The sequence below is a fragment of the Mandrillus leucophaeus genome, unplaced genomic scaffold (assembly GCF_000951045.1).
Source record: "Mandrillus leucophaeus isolate KB7577 unplaced genomic scaffold, Mleu.le_1.0 Scaffold378, whole genome shotgun sequence".
Taxonomy (NCBI): domain Eukaryota; kingdom Metazoa; phylum Chordata; class Mammalia; order Primates; family Cercopithecidae; genus Mandrillus; species Mandrillus leucophaeus.
In genome coordinates this window covers 1,931,462-1,953,459 of record NW_012104009.1, presented here as the reverse complement: position 1 = coordinate 1,953,459, position 21,998 = coordinate 1,931,462, and the positions used below count along the sequence as shown (strand labels likewise).

General features: G+C 38.9%; 1 protein-coding gene across 3 annotated transcripts; it reads right to left on the bottom strand.

Annotated features, from left to right (window-relative positions):
• Window positions 1–6,997: 6,997 nt before the first annotated feature.
• TFAM (transcription factor A, mitochondrial) lies at window positions 6,998–21,244 on the bottom strand. Of its 3 annotated transcripts, none has more exons than XM_011990349.1 (7): window positions 20,619–21,244; window positions 19,924–20,042; window positions 17,944–18,014; window positions 17,389–17,538; window positions 15,337–15,432; window positions 11,770–11,826; window positions 6,998–11,254 (listed from the first exon to the last, which is right to left on the bottom strand). In XM_011990349.1, exons 1-7 carry the CDS (start codon window positions 20,717–20,719, stop codon window positions 11,102–11,104), a joined length of 747 nt encoding a protein of 248 aa, XP_011845739.1. In that variant the 5' UTR covers window positions 20,720–21,244; the 3' UTR covers window positions 6,998–11,101. The 3 variants fall into 3 exon arrangements, with proteins under 3 accessions (XP_011845739.1, XP_011845740.1, XP_011845741.1); XM_011990351.1 differs by having other exon boundaries at window positions 11,144–11,254; window positions 11,766–11,826; XM_011990350.1 differs by lacking the exon at window positions 15,337–15,432.
• Between the last annotated feature and the right edge of the window lie 754 nt (window positions 21,245–21,998).

Genomic DNA, 21,998 nt, shown 5'->3' with positions numbered 1-21,998 from the left:
TGTGTTAACTATGGTATTTAGAACCTATTATACACATTTCAAAAGTGGGGTGACTTTTATCTTTTTAAGTCAGTATTTACAATATGTTAGAATTTTAATCCTTCATCTCTTTAAACATGAAATTTTATATGCCCATTTTAAAATATGAATTTGAAAATAAAAACAATACAAGTAAAAACATTTGAGGACCCCTTTTCTCAGGCTCCACTCTCTGGCTCTTTAATTGTCTGAGCTGGGCAAGAATATTATGTTTTTTCAAAGTTCCTTTGGTGAGGCCGGGCTCAGTGGTTCATGCCCATAATCCCAGCACTTTGGAAGGCCAAGGTGGGAGGATTGCTTGAGCCCAGAAGTTTGAGGCCAGCCTGGGCAACATAGCAAGACCCCATCTCTACAAAAAATTTTAAAAATTAGCTAGGCGTGATGGAATGCACCTGTGGTCCCAACTATGTGGGAGGCTGAGGTGGGAGGATCTCCTGAGCCGAGGAAGTTGAGGCTTCAATCAGCCTTCTTTGTGCCACTGAGCTCCAGCCTGAGCAACAGAGCAAGAGTCTGTCTCAAAATAAATTAAGAAATAAACAAACTCCCCAGGCGACTCTAATGTGCAGCAAGGTTGTGAGGAGCTGGCCTAAAGACAGTGGTCTCTCTCAACAACACAATGTCGGACAAGGTGTAGGAAAAATGAGAGCCACATTGTTTACCATTTACCTGGGAGTGTTAGTCATCTGGCAAGGTTTAACTATTTGCAAGGTTTACAAAAATACCAAATCAACAAGGCCTTATAGAACTTAAGCTTAAAAAAAATGGTGAGCGGGCCCAATAACTATGGTGCCTTCCAATAATGAAACAATATTTGCAAGGCACTGTAGCAATTATTGTAAGTAAGTGGAATTATTTCAACTGTAGACAGTTCCAGGCCTAGAGCACTAAGCCACTAGGAGGTATGGTGACAAAGAAAAATTAACTGGCAATTGTCCCTGGGCTCACCTGTTGACCTTTTTCACAGCAATATGTTTTTCTGCTTGCTGTCCAAAATCTCAAGTCTGCAACTTAATTTTGTTTTCCACATCCCTATTTCTCCTCTATTCTCTTTTTGTGCCTTACCTGTTTTTTTTTTTCTCATCTTTGTTTCTTGTTATGATACACCCTATAGTGATGAAAGATGAAACCAGGATTTGAGCTCAATGCTAAACTCCGCAATTCATTAGCCATGTGACCTAGTAAATAATCTATAAGATGGGTGTCATGGTTGTTTTGTATAGTGGGGTGAATGGTAGGCCCAAGAAGGAAATGCCTGTACCCTAATCCTTGCAGCCCACGAGTATTATTGTATGGCAAAAGATGTGATTAAGTTTCTTGAGATGAAGGGTTTTTCCTGATTATCTGGGAGGACCCTAAATGAAATCACATGTATTCCTTGGGAAAGAAAGGCAGAGGGAGTTTGGGGACACATAGAGGAGATATGAAAACGGAGCAGAGGGAGCTGCAGCCACCACAAGTCAGAGTACTGACAGCACCCGAAACTGGAAGAAACAATGAACAGATTCTCTCCTACAGCCTCTGCAAGGATTGTGGTTCTGTTGACACCTTGATTTTTGATGTCTAGCCTTTTAAAATTACTGTTTTTAACTTTTTTAAGAGAAGGTCTAGCTCTGTTGTCCAGGCTGGAGGGCAGTGGTGCAGTCTTGGCTTACTGCAGCCTCAAACTCCCTGGCACAAGCGAGCCTCCCACCTCAGCCTCCCAAGTAGCTAGGAATACAGGTGTGCACCACCACCTTGACTAGCTAATTTTTTACTAGAGATGAGGTCTCACTATGTTGCCCAGGTTGGTCTCAAACCCCTGGCTCAAGTGATCCTCTTGCCTCAGCCCCCCAAAGTGCTAGGATTACACGCATGAGCCAGGATTATTTCTGCCCTTCAGAATTATAAATTTATGTGGTTTGAAGTCACCAAATTTCTGGTTATTTGTTACAACAGCCACAGGAAACCAGTAATCCTGGTTACTTCCCAAGGCAAAGCAGCAGCTAAGCAATATACAAGTGCTTTTTGAACTAAACTGTTACACAAACACAAGCTCTCTTTACTGGTCACTCTCCACAGGGATTTCTAATACCATGCACACAGTTGTGGTCATGGATCAGTCTTCATGGAAAAGACTTCAGGGGAGTTCCTGGGGCTTTCCTGTCTCATTGCACACACTTCTCCCTAATCCTTCTCTTTCCAAAAAGTTTAGTATTTCTTTCGGTAGTGCTGTGGATATTGCTAATTGTAGCAACCCCCCCCAAAAAAAGAGTTAGAACTCTCTTGTCTCTTGAATGTGGCAAGCAATTACTCTTCTCTTTATCACAAGATCCTGTATCACTTCAGGATACAAAGCAGGTTTTCTCAACAGCAGCAAGACTGAGGTTTGGGACTGGACAATTCTTTGGTATGGGGATGACTCTGCAGCATCCTTGTCCTCTACCCACTAGATGCCAGTGGTACCCTCCCCAGTGATAACAATCATGTATTTCTCAGAATAATGCCAAATGTTCTGAGGCAAACTGCTCTGCCCTCCCTCCCCGCCAACCAGGTCAAGAAATCCTCATTTAGAGGATGACGGGGCATGACTGGCCAAAGATCTATCTAGTGTGACTGTATTAGGGAAGCAGAAGCCTAGAAGAGCCAGAGTGACACCATTTTAAAATCAACTCCATCTTAAACTTCCCAGTCATGACCCATGGTCCTAAGATGTTCACAGCTAAGAAAACAGCTTAAAGACACCTGTAAGAACAAACTCCTACAGCAGAAAGTCCAGATGTCCCAATACTCATAATATATGCTTCCAAGAATTATAGCTATGCTTTGATGCACTTACACACTAAGATATCAAGCGTAGATTTATTTATTTATTTATCCGAGATGGAGTCTTGCTCTGTCACCCAAGCTGGAGTGCAGTGGCATGATCTTGGCTCACTGCAACCTCCGCCTCCCAGGTTCAAACGATCCTCCTGCTTCAACCTCTTGAGTATCTGGAATTACAGGTGTGTGCCACCATGCCTGGCTAATTTTTGTGTTTTGTAGTAGAGATGGGGTTTCGCCATGTTGGCTAGGCTGGTCTTGAACTCCTGGCTTCAAATGATCTGCCCATCTAGGCCTCCCAAAGCGCTGGGATTACAGGCGTGAGCCACCGCACCTGGCCGAGGATGGATTTCTTTAAATCAATAAAGTACTAAATTTTGTCATGCTATCCACCTGTATGCACACCTTAGTCTTTACATAGAGAAAACCCCTATATAAGAAAAACTTAAAGACGGTGCATTCCTGGGCTTGTTTTCTGAGGATGCTCTATTCTGGAATGGAGTGGCTTTCAATAAACTATCTCTTCTCACTGCACTTTGCAACTCATCTTGAATTCTTTCCTGTGCAAGATCCAAGCCTCTATCAGGGTCTGGATCAAGATCCCCTTTCTGGTAACAGCTCCACTCCTGGTAGATAACCCCAATCTCTATTCATACATTAAGATTTGTCCTAGATGTCAACAGAGGACATACGTCCTAGTAGCTTGCTGATTCATCATGAAATTGGTCTTTTTGATAGTTTCATCAATGTTTCTTAAATTACAATCAATATTCCATTTGTGGCAGGATCACTTGAACTTCTTATTGACCCGCTGAGAGATCCAGGAATTTCCATTTTACATGTTTTACAAATGATTCTTAAAACTTCTTTGAGAAACACTAGTTTGGATGAACTTCAGACTCCAGGTAGATGATGTTATTTTATTCTAGAAACTCTCCTGGTTCTGGAAACTGATCCCAGTTCGCCCTGACAAAGTCGTCCTTCACGCTTGCTGTCAGTTGAACATCTGATTCTGGAGACCCCAGCCTAATTTCTGCCTACACTGACATCTCAGGTTGTCTGTTGTCACTTACAGTACTGATGTCTCACCTTTCTGTCCCTAGTAGCATTGATGTCCTTGGATACAAGCTCTGATTTCTTTGGATGCATTCAGAGTTCTTATGTTTGTCTCCATACAAATAAAGCCTTGGCTATGCCTAATGTAGTAACTCTATCAACCCTTCCAGCTTTAACATATTTTTGTATGCATGCCTGCATCCTAAATCCTGGCCTTGTTCTGCCTCTGGAGCCCTGGATACAATAACCTAGAGAGACCAGAAATCTATAGATCTAGGCAGAGAAATGATCAAGTTGAAGGAATTCAGCTCCTTCTTCAACTTTCCCCATCTTGGCTGTCCAAAGAAACTTAAGCATAATCTTTTCTATCTTTCTCTACCTTATCTCTCACACTCCATCAATTAACAAGTCCTGTAGATTCAATCTCTTAAATATCTCTTGAATCAACCAAATTCTCTCCATCCCAACATGAGGCAATTGAACATGCTGTTTCTCCTGCCTTTCCACAAATACAGAAGACTATCAGCTGCACAGTAGCCACTCTCACTGGCAGGCTGGCCCACAATCATGCTCCAAAATTATACAGAGAACAAATTTATAATCTGCCATATGCAAGTTAATATGAAGGTGGCATTGATGACACAGAATACTGGAAGCTAATATACAAAAGCACCAATTTTAACTACAGATCCAACATATCCCTATCAAAACCCAGCTGGTTTCTTTACAGAAATTGACAAGCTGATCCTAAAATTCATATGAATATGAAAGAGATCCAGAATAGTTAAAACAATCTTCCAAAAAATCAAAGTTGGAGATCTCATATTTCCTATCTTACAACTTAGAACAAATTACAGTAGTCAAGACAGTGTGGTACTGGCATAAAGATGACATATAAAGCAATGTAATAGAATTGAGACTACAGATATAAACTCATAGATCTGTGGTCAATTGATTTTTCACAAGGGTGTCAAGACAATTCAACAGAGAAAAAATAATCTTTTCAACAAATAGTGCTAGGAAAACAGATATTCACAGGTAAAAGAATGAAGCTAGACATCATATACAAAAATTAACTCAAAATGGATAGACCTAAGTGTAAGAGCTAAAACTATAAAAGAAGAAAATTTTGGGGGTAAATCTTCATAATCTTCTACTTTGCAATGGTCTCTTGGATATGACACCAAAAGCACAAGCAACAAAATGAAATAGATAAACTGGACCCCATCAAAATTAAAATTGTTGTGCTGCAACTGATACCACCAATAAAGTGAAAAAACTACTCCTGGAATGGGAGAAAATATTTGTAATTAATTTATTTTATAGTGGCCTTATGTCTATTATATATACAGAACTCCTGAAACTCTATAATAAATGAGATAACCCATTTCAAAATGGGCAAAGAACTGGAATAGATGTTTTTCCAAAGACATACAAATGGCCAAGAAGCACATTAAAAAATGCTCAACATCATTAGTCAGAATGTAAACACATCAAAATCAAGAGATTCTTCACACCCACTATAATGGCTATAACAAAGACATACAAGTTTAAGATTGCCATATATGTGATTCACTCATTTTCAGCCACTACTGCCAGCTTAGGAAGTTAGGAAGCTCCAAGTTATAGCACCACTCCCACCAACACTAGCTCCATATTATTTAACCTAAAGAACTTTTTAAAATGGCCAGTTCCACCCTCCAGATTCTGGCCCAGGTATCTGCATGCATTGAGGGTTGATTCTACTCAGCCATAGTTGAGAATCACAGCACCTGGCTTGAAAAATAAACCTATCCTGCAGTAGCATAACACTCTACTTTCCTCAGTTTGAGTAAAATATTCACCGGGGAGAAAGAAACCTCATGTCTACTCACACATACCCCTCTCCTGCCCCATGCATCCTGTAATTTCTCTCCAACCACCTTAAGGGCTTTTTTTTTTTTTTTAATTAAAGATAGTGTCCTGCCATGTTGCCCAGGCTTGACTTGAACTCCTGGGTCAAGTGATCCTCCCATCTCAGCCTCCTGAGTACAGGAAGCAGCCACCACACATACCCACCTCCACCCACCTTAGGGTTAATCTTTGTTACTAGCCTTCACTACTCAGAATTAGTGAGACCTCTCCATTTCTGCTTCACTCATCTTATGTGGTTTGCTCACACTGACACCAACGAACACCTGTCAATCCCTATGTCCCTCCTGTCTTCCAAAAATGCCTAGAAACTGCTGCTCTATTGACGGTAGTTATTTCTTGTTTTCTAGTGTTGCTATTATTTGTCTACTGTACTTGGTTTTGCATTTTAGTCACCTGAATGATGTCTGGAAGAAGACGGTTTCACTATTTTCAAATCTTTTTTTCACCACTTTATTGTCATTCAGATTACTACAAATGGTAAGTAGAAGCTTTGCAAAAGTAAAAACTGAGTGGTAGGAATCATTTTGGGAAAATATTCTGAACTATTTCAGTCCAATTAATATTTGATACTAAGCTTCTATAGCATCAGATGTTACTTATGTCAACATAAAGAGAAAATTCCTTTATTTTAAAAATTCTCCATTACCCCCATCTAAATATTGCCTGATAGTCACAGTATAAATTCAAGCTTGGAAAAACTACTGGCATCACTAAGTATCCACTGACACCAAAGTTCCTCTTCATCTTAGTTACACAACTACTGATGACCTGTTCTGACTGGTGACTGAGGGGAAGAAATAGAGAAATGAGTAAGATGGTTGGTAATACTTCAACACTTCTCAATGATTAATAAATTTGGACCCGTCGTCTCATCACTTAATCCTACCCAACATTTAATGCATGAAATTTCTAGTAAGAAAAAACAGAACCTCATAGATGGGTCTAATCAAATCAGCCCTTTCTAAAAATATGAAGGCTAGCAGTTGGTAACCTATATAATAAAAGGTCACTGTGTCAAAACCATGTAGTCCTTTCCCCTTTCCCCCACTGTATATCTGATTTGTGGGAAAGGGGAAATGAAATAAGATAAACTTTAAATTAATACAAGCAAAAAAGAATAGTCAGAGATTTTCTTTTGATATCACATATGTAAATCAGAAACCAATATATAAATGATGCTCAGTGATTTAAAAAATGTTCAGTTTATTTAAAATTCTTGTTTAGAGTCAACTTTATTTACTGGCTCCTTAACCAGTGAAACATTCTGAAATGTATTAAGAGAATGGTTGTATGTTTTATGTATTTCATATCAAATATAATAAGTGACTTAATCAATTAACAAAAGTTCTTTGTTTGTGAATGATGAGAAAGACTGACACTAGCTTTGTATGGTTTTACTTTGGAAAGCTTTACAAATTTAAAGTAATAAATGTATTCATTTTCTTATTCTTTGCAGAAGTTCAATTTTAAAAAGAACATTACTGTTTTAAAATTTCAAAACATACAACATAGGCTGTGCTTGTAACATTTTCAGATTTGTCTGTGATAGCTTGATGTGATTAAGAGGAAGGAGAGTGGCTGTGAGTGGAGAAAAGAGGGAGAGAATATTCTTATAGTAAATGTTAGTAAAATTAAGAGAAATAATGGGTACTGTCACTCGCAATATAAAAACTTCTTGCTGTTTTAGCACAACCTGGTGGTGATAAATTTTAGGTACAGAAAACATCAGAAAAATCAATAAAGTGTTCTAATTACTTTAAGTCTACTTATTGTATGCTACTTTTTTTTTCAATTCAGAAATCTAAATATACACATTCAGAGCAATTAGTAAAAACTAACATATGCCTTGTCCAAAAAAAGAGACATTTCCAAAAAAGGAGTTAGCCAAATACAATAGCATGATTACAGAATTATAGCAAGCTGAATATGTACACAGTATTATTTAAGCAAACATCAGAAAGTAAAATAAATACACAACCCTCTCTTCCCTCATCAAATTACTTTCATAAAACCTAATATTGGTATTCCAAAGAACAAAAGTATAAAAACTACTGTATGACTATTCACAACAGTATACACCCTGCTTGATTTCATTTCTTCAGCATCTTTCCTTCTAACACTCAGGTCCTACAGCAACTACTTTGTTGGATCAAATTAAGAAAAGTCTAAAAACTAATAGTAAGCTGTGATGGTTTGCACCTATAATCCCAGCTACTCAGGAGGCTGAGATGGGAGGATCCCTTGAGCCTGGGAGTTCAAGGCTACAGTGAGCCATGATCACGTCACTGCATTCCAGCTTGGACAGAACAAGACTGTGTCTCCAAAAAATATAGTAAGGCTTTATGACCAAGCATGGTGGCTCACGCCTATAATCTCAGCACTTTAGGAGGCCAAGGAAGGAGAATCGCTTGATGCCAGGAGTTTGAGACCAGCCTGGGCAACACAGCAAGATCTCATCTGGACAAAAAAATACAAAAATTAGCCAGGCATGGTGGTGTGCAACTACTGTAGTCCCAACTACTTGGAAGGATCACTTGAGCCCAAGAGGTCAAGGCTGCAGTGAGCCAAGATCACACCATGCCCTCCAGCCTGAGCAACATAGTGAGACTCTAACACATACACACATACAATAATAAGACTTTACATGAATGGTCATTGGTTATGATGTTCTTATTCTTTATAAGAGAAAATCTGTGTATACTGTTACAGCTGAATGGTATTTGGTATGTGCCATGCCAGTCTTCCACGTGTACTGAAGTTTAAGAAAGGCTTGGATCCAGTATGTATTCTGGATGTCGGGGGGAAAAAAAGGCTTGGAAACCAGGTTATCCTATTATTTAAAATATTTAAAATTACATTATTTTAGAAACAGAGAACCAAATACAATTTGATATTACCATAAAATTACCATAAAATAGTTTTGCTCTTTTTTCACTGTTTACACCTTTCCCCCCTACATTAAGTTGTGTAAGTACCTGAGAAACATACTTAACACCGAATATATTGGGAAGTTATGATATGAATGTTAAGTATAAAATAATACGAGTAGTTCATGTTAAAAGAACTCAGAGGAAATTTCCCTGCAGGGTAACTACAAAGATGTTTTTCATGCTGCATTTGTCCTGAGATGTTTATGTAACTCATTCCTCTATCTCAATCATTACATACTACTCATTACAAACACTCCTATGTGCTCTCTGAGCTCATCTGAAGAGAACGGAATTGAGTCGATGATTTGAGTTACGATTTTCTCCATTCTCCTAAAGACTGTACATAATTAGTACCATTCTAGATGACACAGGGACTTAGGGCTGAATTTTCTCCTGAAAACCAAATTGAGAAAGCCTGTGATAGACACTAGCACACCTCCTTCTCTTTCCCCCTACTCCCAGACTGCTCTGGCCTCAAACCTATCCTATCTATTTCACCAATGGCTGACACTGTCCTGTCTGCACCGAGAGTGAGAAGCACTCACAGGGAAAAGTTATTTTAAAATATCCAACTTTATATATTTAAAGCCTCATCTTTCCTCGTAAGCTATTTTCTCTTCCGTTCCTAACTTTGTCAAGCTCAGCATATAACAAGTCATCTTTTTGTGACATCAAAGTCTTCAAAAGTCTTTCTGGAGATCTAGAATCTACAATTTCTAAATATTTTGCATAACATATAAAGGGCATGTAAATTGAGTTATCCTACACTTGTGAACTGATGAGAATTATTCTGCTCAAACAGGCAGTGAAAACCTTTGCTTGACTTTCCTAAAAGGATAAACAAATGCTAAAGAAGGATCGGTTTCAACTACAGTGAGATTTTTGTGATATGTGCTAACTGGAAAAGGTACATTTTTACTAAGCCATAAATAATTTTAAAAGAATATCATTCCACAGTATATGGATCTTTTTCATTATACTGCAATGTAATTTGAAACTAGATTATTTTCCTTGCTAACACCAAGAAGCAACAATTTGTTTAGCTTATCTAGTGATGACCTTTTTCCTCTTAAAGGTGACAATGATTCTAAAACAAGAACATCTGAAAACAGTTGAAAAAACTATCCCAACACTTCAGTACAGTGGAAAAGCGGTCATATCACACTATACTATAGACCATGGGTTGGTAAATTTTTTCCATAAATGGACAGATGGTAAATATCAAGCTTTATGGGCTATAGTTTCTGTGGCAGCTACTCTGCCACTGTAACAGAGAAGCAGCCATAGACAAGTAAAAGAATGATCTTGTGTTACAATAAACTTTATTTATGAACACTAAAGATTCATGTTAATTTTCATGTATCATAAAAGTCTTTTAAAAAAACATTTAAAATTATAAACACAATTCCTAGCTCACAGGTCATACAAAGCAGGCAGCAGGCTGGATTTGACCCACAGGCCATAGTTGGCTGTCTCTTAAACAGGCTTTTATACATTATGCAAAGTGTTTCAAATTCCAGAGACTTTGGAGACTTTTCGTTTTTTAGATTTCTCATTTTAAAACATATATAATACAAGTTTTCTTTCTGGATCAATATACTCACATGAGAGAAAATAATTCAGAAAAAAATAAAATTCCTTACTTAAAAAAAGGAAAAAGCTGTAAAACAAATGTTTCGTCTTAAAATATATTTAGGAAATGTAAAATTAAAGATTAAAAATTTTATTCTATGCAACAAAATAATATGCATAAATCTGGTACATAATTTCTTAGTTTTTACTTTAGAAAAAAGACAGTTAAGAAAAAGGTTTATAAATTTCTCAGTCCCTTTTATACAAAGTTGCGACTGAAACCAGCAATCACTTAGGTGTACAACCATCAACTCTGAATATAATATGAATTATACCTAGGAACTGTCATTTACCAAGATGAGTTTTGCCTGCTTTTTGAAAAATGCACAATTATATCACAGAACGTTGTGTTTTCTACAATTTGTAACAATTTTGAAAAGGAAACTCTTGCCTCCATAATATAAGGAAACAAGAATACTCTTTCCATAGTCATCATCCTGTATAAAAAAAAAACTTTATAGTCTGATTTACCTTTGTCAAAAGTAAAATGATTCACATTTGCATGGATTACTCTGATTCTCAGTAGTTCCTAAACACAAAACAAATTTTGCATGAACCTTTACCTGGGTTTTCCAAAGCAGTATTACACTGGCAGAAGTCCATGAGCTGAAGAAAAAGACACTGAATATAAAAGGTTTACCAACTTTATCCTTTCTAATTTTACAATAGCTTCAGGCATTGAGACCTAACTGGTTTCCTGTGCCTATCCATTGTGAACACATCTCAATCTTCTACTTGTTATACTCCTCAGCACCATATTTTTGTCTTTGCTTTATTGTGCGACGTAGAAGATCCTTTCGTCCAAGTTTAAGCATGTGTTCTTCCCAAGACTTCATTTCATTATGATAACGAATTTCGTCCTCTTTAGCATGCTGAATATAGAACTGAGAAAAAGCATAACTGTTAAAATGATTTACTTATTTTTTGAGATAAAATGATTATTTAAAATCGCAATTAATTTCTGGAAAGGTTCTGTATATACTTTAGAAATTACATTACCATTCTACATGTATACAGGCAGACTGGAGAAGAAATATTTTCATGAGATAAAAGTTAGATGAGGAAAATGTTAAGAGATAGACTGTTATCTCTTTGAATGAAATTGTTACAAGTTCAGATCTTGAGGTGCAGGAAGGGGGCAAGAGCAGGGTATGACTGCCACTAAATACAGTGGACACTCAGGCTTATGAGTGCTGTGGTTTCAAATACCAATTTTATTTGCAGACAAAAAGTACCAAGAGAAAAATGTCAAACTGGTTCTGAGAATATGAAAATAATTTTAGAATACCTGTATTATTAGTAATATAAGGTTGTCTTCACATGAATCAAGCCTTGCCCTAATACATTCTCTCACAGATATCCTAACTAGACACTTGAGACTAACAACCATAATACTCACTTCCTTTTCAGAATCAGACAGATTTTTCCAGTTTTCCTTTACAGTCTTCAGCTTTTCCTGTAAAACAATATATGTTTAAGTTAAGGTAGATATGGGGACTACAGTGACCTTTATTATTCATTCCAACAACAAAAACTCAGATACCAAGAATTACAGGCAAGGCCTCATCAATTCTTAACATCTTTTCTCTCTAAACAAAAACTATCAAACTGTTACAATTTCTAAAAATGAATTGAATGAAGGTATACATTTTTGATTCAGAAATATTAATATTCAGGTATAATCTATATGTTGACATAAACTAACCTCAAAGGCTGTTTTTATTCCTTCCCTGTAGCTTTAGGTTTTATTTGAAAATCTGTGCTTCAGTGTTTAGATACAGTAATAAGAACAATACAACACAAGTCCAGTAAGTCTACTTAGCTGAACTTAATTATATGACCTGGAAAAGGTTATTTTACCTCCCTTGGGCTTGGCTCTTCATTTATAAAATTAAAGGGATAGAATTTTTTTGTTGTCGTTTTTTTTTTGAGACAAGGTCTGTCACTCAGGCAGGAATGCAGTAGTATGATCACAGCCCACTGCAGCATTGACCTCCTGGGCTCAAGTGATCCTCCTGTCTCAATTTCTGGAGTAGCTGGGACCACAGGTGTGTACCACCATGCCTGGTTAATTTTTTAAAAACCTTTTTTATAAAGATAGGGTCTTACCATGTTGCCCCGGGCTGGTCTTGAACTCCTGGAATCAAGCAACCCTCCCACCTCAGCTTCCCAAATTGTCAGCATTACAGGCATGAGCCACCGTGCCCAGCCAAAGATGTTTATTTTTGCTCTCCCTAAAATCCCATTAAACAAAGAAACCTTTTAAGGCATAAACCCACATGAACGAAGACAACAGAAGAGGGCACTGTCAACACAAAATTCTGGAAGCGAAAAAGCAGATGCATTAGTGGTAACTGACTTAACTGACAAAAGAAAGCTAATTGTTAAACGGACAGTGGAGAAAACCTAAAAGCAACTGATTTACAATACAGAATTCCCAAGTATCTCAGGAATTGGCAGCACCAGATAGGTATAAAACAGGTGAAGCCAAGGTTAAACACAAGATTGGCTGAAAGACTGTTTAAAAAAGAGATTAGGGCCGGGTGCGGTGGCTCACACCTGTAATCCCAGCACTTTGGGAGGCCGAGGCGGGCGGATCATGAGGTCAGGAGTTCGAGACCAGCCTGGCCAATATGGTGAAACCCCATCTCTACTAAAAATACAAAAAATTAGCCAGGTGTGGTGGTGCACGCCTATAGTCCCAGCTACTAGGGAGGCTGAGGCAGGAGAATCGCTTGAACCCGGGAGGCGCACGTTGCAGTGAGCCAAGATCATGCCACTGCACTCCAGCCTGGGCCACAGAGTGAGACTCTGACTCAAAAAAAATAGAGAGAGGTTGGGTCGGGCATAGTGGTTCACAACTGTAATCCCAGAACTTTGAGGGGCTGAGGTGGGTGGATCACCTGAGCTCAGGAGTTCGAGACCAGCCTGAAGTAATATGGTGATACCTCGTCTCTACAAAATACCCAAAAAATTAGCCACGCTTGGTAGCACATGACTGTAGACCTAGCTACTCAAGAGGTTGAGGTGGGAAAACTGCTTGAGCCCGGAAGGCGGAGGCTGCAGTGAGCTGAAATAGTGCCACTGCACTCCAGCCTGTGTAACAGGCTGCCTGTCTCAAAAAAAAAAAAAAAAAAAAGAGGTTAAATTTCTACCATGGCAAATTGTAGGACATTTATCTTCTCTAGAGAGTAAATTAGTGTCACTCTGTGAAAACCAGGTACAGGTACAGTTGAAGGAAATGGCACCATGCTGATAGCAGACAGATTAAGTTAAAATGTATCCAGCAGTTCAGGGGGAGGAAAAAAAAAAAGGAAAGAAAGCTAAAGGAAAACAGTACGGAAAAAATAAGAAAATTAGAGGACCAGCTCAGAAGATGCATATACAAGTAGCAGGAGTTCTAAAGGGGAGGGAAAAAAGCACCTGATCACATTCAAAGGATGAATAATCAAAACAAGTTTTAAATTTCTCAAAAGCAGTACAAAAAAGGTAGAAGAAAAGGAATTTTTACATTTTGAAGGAATATGTTTTCCAAACTAGAATTCTATGCCCAGTCTAACAAGTGAATGTGAGGATACAGACATTTTCAGACATGCAAAACTCAGAAACTTAATTTCCCATGCACCCTTACCGGGAAAGATGCTACACAAGAATCAGAGAAAACCAAAAAAGTAAACAACAGAAGCAAAAGAAGCACCACAAGGATAATGAAGGAGATCTCAAGATGTTAGCTGTATACTGGGATTAGAAGGCAACAGTCACACTGGAACAAACCCCAGTTTTCAGAGTTAAACTGAAAGAAAAATACATCCTAAATTTACTAAAAGCTGGTGAATACTGAGGAGTTTGAGGGTGAACTATTGGTAAGTACAAAAAAAAAAAACACAAATCTAACTGAACAAAGACATAAGCAACTTCAGGGAAAATAAGTTTCGTAAGAAAGAAAAAATAATCATAGCATATGACATAGCTCAGCTGTGAATAAGCCTGCATAATCATAATCATAATACTATTAGCTTGGTGCAAAAGTAACTGCTGTGTTTGCCATTACTTTTAATAGCAAAGACCACAATTACTTTTGCACCAACCTAATACAAACACACAATACCGAGCTAACCAAAATTTTAACTATATTGGGAGGTAGAGGAATGGAAACATGAGAACCGTAGGATGACAGTTAAATGTATACCTTAAATGGTGGTAGGTAATGCTTAAAGCATAAGATAAACAATGATTTAAGTTGAAAAAAAACATCAAGAAGCAACAATATAAAATGTTATTTAGGGATACAGAAACAGAATTTGTAAAGTGAACTACAGATATAATAATCCCGAAGACAGAATGCCAAAAACTTCATCTTAGATTAACATGGGTTAAGGATCTAAACATCCATTTCTCTTACCATGTCATATGATTCAAGAAAAAAAGCAACTGCCCATTTGGAGCTTCTAAGCAGCAAAAAAACAGGAAAGACTAAGCCACAGCAGGGATTAACAAGCTTTCTGTTTTCTTTGACACACTGATATGATGACATTCATAAGCATAACACATCCCTATGGGCATAACCAAAATTTTATTAAAAGATATAAATGACGCAACAGGTTACAATCAATTCCTCATAGAAAATATTGCAGCTCTACTCTCATTCTTTCTAGTGATTGTAAAACAGTTAAGAACTGCTGAAGCAGAAAAGCCTCCAGAAGAACTTTAACATCCCTACATATTTTAAAAAAAGTTAGGTATTTATATTTAAAAAGTTGGCAATGTATGTATGTATGTGTTGGCAACTACATACCAAAATTGATTGTATGTGGTAAGAAAAAACATTTTTCTTAAAAGAGGGCCTTATCAAAAGAGTTTACTGTCTGGATATACACTACTTTTCTTCACTACCTGACATATGGCACTCTAGACTTTTCCTGTCGAAGTATTTTTTAAATTAAACAAAAATGTATTTCAGCTTTACCTGCGGTGAATCACCCTTAGCTTCTTGGAATCTTTCAGCTACATAAACGTTATAAGCTGAACGAGGTCTTTTTGGTTTTCCAAGCTGTATTAACTCCTGAATTAAAAAAAATTGGAGGGTCGGAAATAGTGTTAATCTCCATGAGACTTAATTTTACCTACAGAAACTTTATTCACTACTATGCATTACAGATTATTCCTTAAAGTGAATGTTATGATTCTTATATAGTGTGATTATTACATCTTGTGGTCAGAATTGTTTTGACAGCATTATTTTGAAAATTATATTAGATTTCACCAGTTATTTTCCATACAAAACCATTTCCTTTACCTAATATTTTCATAGTCTCCATGAAATATAACTGAATATATATGTACAAAACCTTTTTACAAGATAAAACAATCTCAAGCGCATCCTTGCAAGACACTACCCGTCCCCTTGACCAAATCACTGCATGCTTCCACCACGACCCAAGAACAATGGACTATTTGTTTAATAATCTTTCATCTCATTCCATTCTCTGAATGTCTCCACCTTTAAAGCTCCATCGTTGTGTTAAATTGGTTTTACTAGTTACCAAAAGGGAAGAAACTATGGAAAAGAATACAAGTATCCCTTACTATCAGTTTAATTTCTGAGTTCAGGGAGTGATACTGCATTATCATACTTAAGTTTCTGAATTTGGATGGTAAGTAGTACCTGTAATTTATAAAATTCTGTGGCTCTTAATAGCAATTTGGCTATAATCAGTAACAAATTCAACTTTTATTCATAACTATAAGTAGGACTCCTCTGATTTAGTTTCTTCTCTCCGAATCTCTCAGTCACTAAGTACTGAAACTACTATAGACTTCAAGCACTTTGAAACTTAACTATTTCCCTCTTTGTTTCTAGAGCTACCACTAGGGATTTCTCTCCTGAGGGTTTTACTTGTAACTTCCTAGTCCTCACACTTCTCACTTGATCTCTGAACTAGCTGATACTGGGAGTCAAGAACAACTACAAAAGAAAGAGAGAATGACAAGGGAAACTTTATAAACGTCCAGTTCTCGTTTCTGGTCCTCTCTACTCTTAGCACAGTGGGCTGGGCGCATTAAGGAGGAAGGGAGAATGAAAGAGGGAGGATATACTTTAGTAACCACTCTTCCAAACAGCATCCTTAGGTAGACACTCTATTTTTCACTCTTAGTATCTTTCTGGCTTCCTTTTACTGATCAGATCAGCCACCCTAAAGTAGCAGTACCATGGTCTCAAAACTGGGCGGGTCCTCAACCCTAGTGCTAGGACAGCTTAAAACATTAGGGTCAGGGAAAGATGTTTTGGCGTCTCACATTCAAGGGTGTAATCTAGTCTTTCAAAGAAATAGTTTTAACTCTGATGATCATTTTGTAATAGTGCAGGTACACGACTAGCAAACTGACCACCTCACAACTAATACTGGCTCCACGAAAAAAAATGTGTAACTTTCAAACAATGACATTTATGTGAATTAATACATTAAGCTGGGAACTACAAATTTTGAACCATGTGAGGTTTTTAATAATTACTACTTTGAAGAAAAAAAAAAAGAATTCCATTCTAAAGGCACTTAATTGATTAGATAAAATTGGCATTTTCCTGATGTGTTAATGAATTAATGCAGTCTACTCAGCAATATTCCATATCAAACTCACCATAATCTATAGAATAATTCAAATCAATACGTTATTCTAGAGAAGACTCAGAAGCAAAGATCCTTGCTACTCCTGGTTTGACTGTTTCATAACTCTGTTCCTGTAGTTTTCATTACTGTTCTACTAACTGTACACCTTAAATGTGGATACATCTGAAAGTAGCAACAAGGATTTCCAAACAGACTCAATGACAAGTGGTCCTAGTGGCTAGCTCACTTTTCAGAAGAGAACTAGCCCACTTCTGCCTAACTGAAGAATACCTGATGACATTCTACCATATTGTATCTGCCTATTATTATTAAGAGAAAACTACCTATATTCATAGTTACATAAATCTCAATTCTTTACCATAAGAAAAAAGTATTTCAATGATACTCACTTTTCTTTTTGTCACAGCTTTCCTTTTTAAACGCTTGTCCAGGATTTCTTTTTCCAAAGATGTAATCTGACTTGGAGTTAGCTGTTCTTTAAATTTGCTTATCTCTTCTTTGTATATCAGCCAGGCCGCCTTATAAGCATCTCGATATACCTATAAATAAAAACCCAAATCAAGTCAACAAACTATTGCTGGCAAATTCAACACAGCACATGCCAGGGAAAGGCAACTGCATGACTTCAGATAGAGAGATTTTATCACCAGGTGGAAATGTGCTCTAGGATGAGGATGTATATGGATTAAAACATACATTTTCCTTATACATACTAATCAAGGTGAGAGTTTAGTAATCAGCCTCCACTTTCAAACTGCTGACACTTCTTCACCTTCACCCCATACATCCATATTCTCACTATGCAGATGAGAAGATATAAAGTTTCTTTATAGATAACAGATTATTTTTTAAAAAGTCTGATCCATCTGGTCCTTTAAAGGACATGACAATAGTTCCTAATTGCAGAATAACTGGTCAGCCACGTTGAAAACTTATGTGCTTACTTTTTTCTCTGAATCAGGAAGTTCCCTCCAATGCTTGGCAATTCTTCTAACTAGTTCTGTAGTTTTTGCATCTATGGAATGAAATAAAATGAAAAAAGATGCCACAATTTTACATCTCAGGATAATTTCTAAAGATATCCAGGAAAGCACAATCCATACCACACATAACTTAATAAAATGATTTAACTTTCCTGTATCCAACTAATTTAAATGTAAGTAATTTATCCAACATTATTAAAAGTCTGTTATCTAACAACTAAGGAGTATATCATATACCACCAGAAACAGTCAACAGTTTGATTACTACGTGTTTTGTTTTTTTTTTTTTTTTTGAGACAGGGTCCGTCACCCAGGCTGGAGTGCAGTGGCACAATCTAGGCTCAATTCAACCTCTGCCTCCTGTGCTCAAGTGATTCTCCTGCCTCAGCCTCCCAAGTAGCTGGGACGACAGGTAGGCGCCATCATGTCCAGCTAATTTTAGTATTTTTTGTAGAGACGGGTTTTCGCTATGTTGCCCAGGCTAGCCTCAAACTTCTGAGCTCAAGCAATCCACCTGCCTCAGTCTCCCAAAGTGCTGGGATTACAGGCGTGAGCCACTGCACCAGGCTGATTACTAGTTTAAGAAGCTGGATGATTAATTGCTTCAAGTTTTTTACTTCCATATTTCAAGCAAAATACTTTTTCAAGTCTTTGAGGACTTATTAAACTTATAAAAGCTAACAACAAAATACATTCTCAATTCATAACATTGCCTCGTATTTCAGTAACAGAAATATCATTTGGAAACAAACTATTCGAAATTCAATCTGTTATTCTCCACTTTCTTCTTCATCTTAACTGGAATGATGGCGTGCAATTAATTGATTTTTTAAAATACCTGCTAGTACTAACTCTTACATTTAAAAGATGTGGGTATTTAAGCATGTCTCTGAAACTAACTCCTTACCTATAATGTGAGCTGCTTTTTTTTTTCTTTTTTGAGAGAGGGTCTCGTTCTGTCACCCAGGCTGGAGTGCAGTGGAGCAATCATGGCTCACTGCAGCCCCAAGTTCCTGGGATCCAGTGATCCTCTCACCACAGCTTCCCAAGTAGCTGTGACTACAGGCACTGTGCCCCGACGCCCACCTCGTTTTTTGTAATTTTGGTAGAGACAGGCTTTCCATGTTTCCCAGGCTGGTCTCGAACTCCTGGGCTCAAGCAATCCACCCATCCTGACCTCCCAAAGTGCTGGGATTACAGGTGTGAACCATCTCACCCAGCCTAATGTGAGCATTTTTTATTATAGTTCGTTAGATTTTCACAACTGCCCTGTGATGCTTTAGAAATCGTAAGGAAAAAAAATAGCTATTACCTTTACACTATAACCTAAAATAAGAGCCCTACAGGCTTTCTAGGGCATCAACAAACATCCTACCTGGAAATGTTTTTTTTTCAGGAACCCAAGACAAGAAAGGATTTATCCTTTACAATCCACCATCCCCGTGGCAAGGTTGAGGTCTGAATCAAAGAACCAGAGTGGCTCTGAACTCCTATGATGGAAAGGTTTATGTTTTCTTATCTTGAAAGCTCCTGAAAGCAGCAGTAATTTGCATAGAACTTTACAGTTTATGGATGCTTCCACAGAAGTTGCAACGTTATTAACAATTCCCCGAGGCAGAAAAAGGAAGAGCTAAGCAAGAGAAAATAATTCATCAGTGGTCCTCTAGACCAAAGGCAACCAGGCCCGAAATTCAGCTTTTTTATCCTCTTCCTAGGGTGCTTTCTACACTACACGATATTTTAAAAATACCGTTTATTAGTTCTCACTTATAGTGTAAGTATGTTCATTTGGTATAAAATAGAACTTCCTATTTTACAGACATCAAATGATTGTTCCTGCAGTCACTGAATGCTTTGGTACTGCAATTCAACATTGCTATTTAACTGCTTAATGGCATTTTTATTACATGAGAAAAGGGTACAAGCCCCCAAACACCTTACCTGGGTTCTGAGCTCTAAATATGGGTAGTTGTTCTTTAGAAAATCGAAGGTAAGAACTTACAGGTTTCTTTGGACAACTTGCCAAGACAGATGAAAACCACTTCGGTAAATACACAAAACTACATATGAATAAAAAGAAAATAACCAGTATCAGATGTTTAACTGTCAATATGCACATGTATATTATGAGCATAGATCCCAAATAAGAGATGTCATCAAGATACTCCTATGTCTCCAACGCCTTCAACAAGAACGCTAGAGACTTATTAAAACCCTGTCCTAAACGGAGGGGAGCGACTGCAGGACGGAAGTCTCAAGGCCCTTACCTCCTAGGAAGGGCAGAGAGTGGAGGAAAGCGTCTATACTCCAGCTCCTGGGCCCCGCCTCCTCAATGCCTAGAGGGTGGCCAGACACACCGCGCGAATTCGCAGAGGCGGCGGAATGGATCCAAGGCTACAGTGAGGAGGGGTGGGAGGAGCGAGCGGAGGGTAGCAAGAAGCAAGGTACGGGGTATTAAGGGAGTCAAGGCCTGGTCTCAAAGCCACAGTCCCCTTGGCAAGGTCGAGGTCTGAATCAAAGAACCAGGGTGGCTCTGAACTCCTAGGAGGGGCAGACAGTGAAGGATGGGGTCTACATTCCAGCCCAGGGACGTCGTGGGCCCTGCCGCCCCCTAGGGCACAGGCGAGCGGGCCTACCTGAAAGGGGAGCGCAGTCGACTCCCACAGCCGCTGCACAGCTCCGCTCCGGACCTTCCCAGCGCATTCAGCACGCCCCACATGCTCCGGAGAAACGCCATCGCTCCAGCGGATGAGGCAGTGACCCGGCCCCAATATCGGAGAACCTCCTGACACTGCAGAAAAACCCCAGCAATCACAACTGGAACCCGCGTGCGACCCTCCGGTGTTTGTTATCATGCCCGCCACTAGTGAGGCACTATGGGAAATCTGTTAACATCCGGTCGGTAGATGGGGGCGGGGCAGGGCGGAATTGGCGCAGGCGCGGGAGAGCGTCCCCGGTGGGCGGCACTGCGTGGGAGGAAGAGGCGCCGCGGAGATGAAGGGAAACCGCAACCCGCTAGCCTGCGGAGGGCTCTGGCCTCGAGGGGGCGCTGCTGAGCCGCCTCTGGCCCCGACGGCCCGGAGCAGTGGGTTCCTCTGCCCGGCCAGGAAGGTGATGGAGGGACCGCGGCGGACGCACCCCGACCCGGCGTTGGCCGGTGTCCGCCCGTGACGGCCACAAAGGCTGTACGTAACAGACAGTCCTGCATCCAGGACCCCGAGGTCCGATCGGCAGGTGCTGTGCGACAAGCGCAGCGTCTCAGTTCAAGCCAGGGCTGGGAGCTCGGAGTTCAGAAATAGTACCGGGAGAGGCGGGGATTCGCAAACTTAAAACTGCAGATTCCAAGCCTTTACCGCAGAGCTTAATTCCGTGTGTCTGTGTGGGGCCCATTAATCTGCATTTTAGCGAGTTCCCCAGAGTTTGACAAGTTCTAATGTCTGTGGTCTTGGGACCACATTTAAAGCAATATAGTTTTAGACTGTTTATTCTGCCATCTACTGCAGATTTCCAGTCTGGCCTCCAGCCTGCTTAATTTGAGCGGAGGAAACTGACTAGTTGTCCACAGTCTCTAGTCTCAATTCTCGTTCCAGTATTAACATTAACGACTTGGGAATATTGCATTCCCTCGTTAAGATTCAGTTTCCCCCTCTGCAAACGAGGATGTTAGACTAAATCAGAGTTTTCCCAACCAAAGCCCTGAGAACTTGTGACAAGTATGCCTGAGACATTGATGTGTCAAAAATTGCTGTACAATTTTTTTATTTGTGTTATACCATTTTCTGTATAGGCAATGGCATGAAAAAGATTAGGAAGACCTAAAGATATCTAAGGGTCCTTCCAGCCCTTGAACACCAGTTGTTTCAGAGCTAACCACCTTCCGAGACAGCCTTTCTTCTGTTGTATAGCCATAATCGTTAGAAAATTCTTACCAGTGTCATATTGAGCTGACAGCCTATTACCTTTCTGTAACTATGAAAACATTGGCTCTCTGGAAGTAGGACTAAGCCTACTTCTTT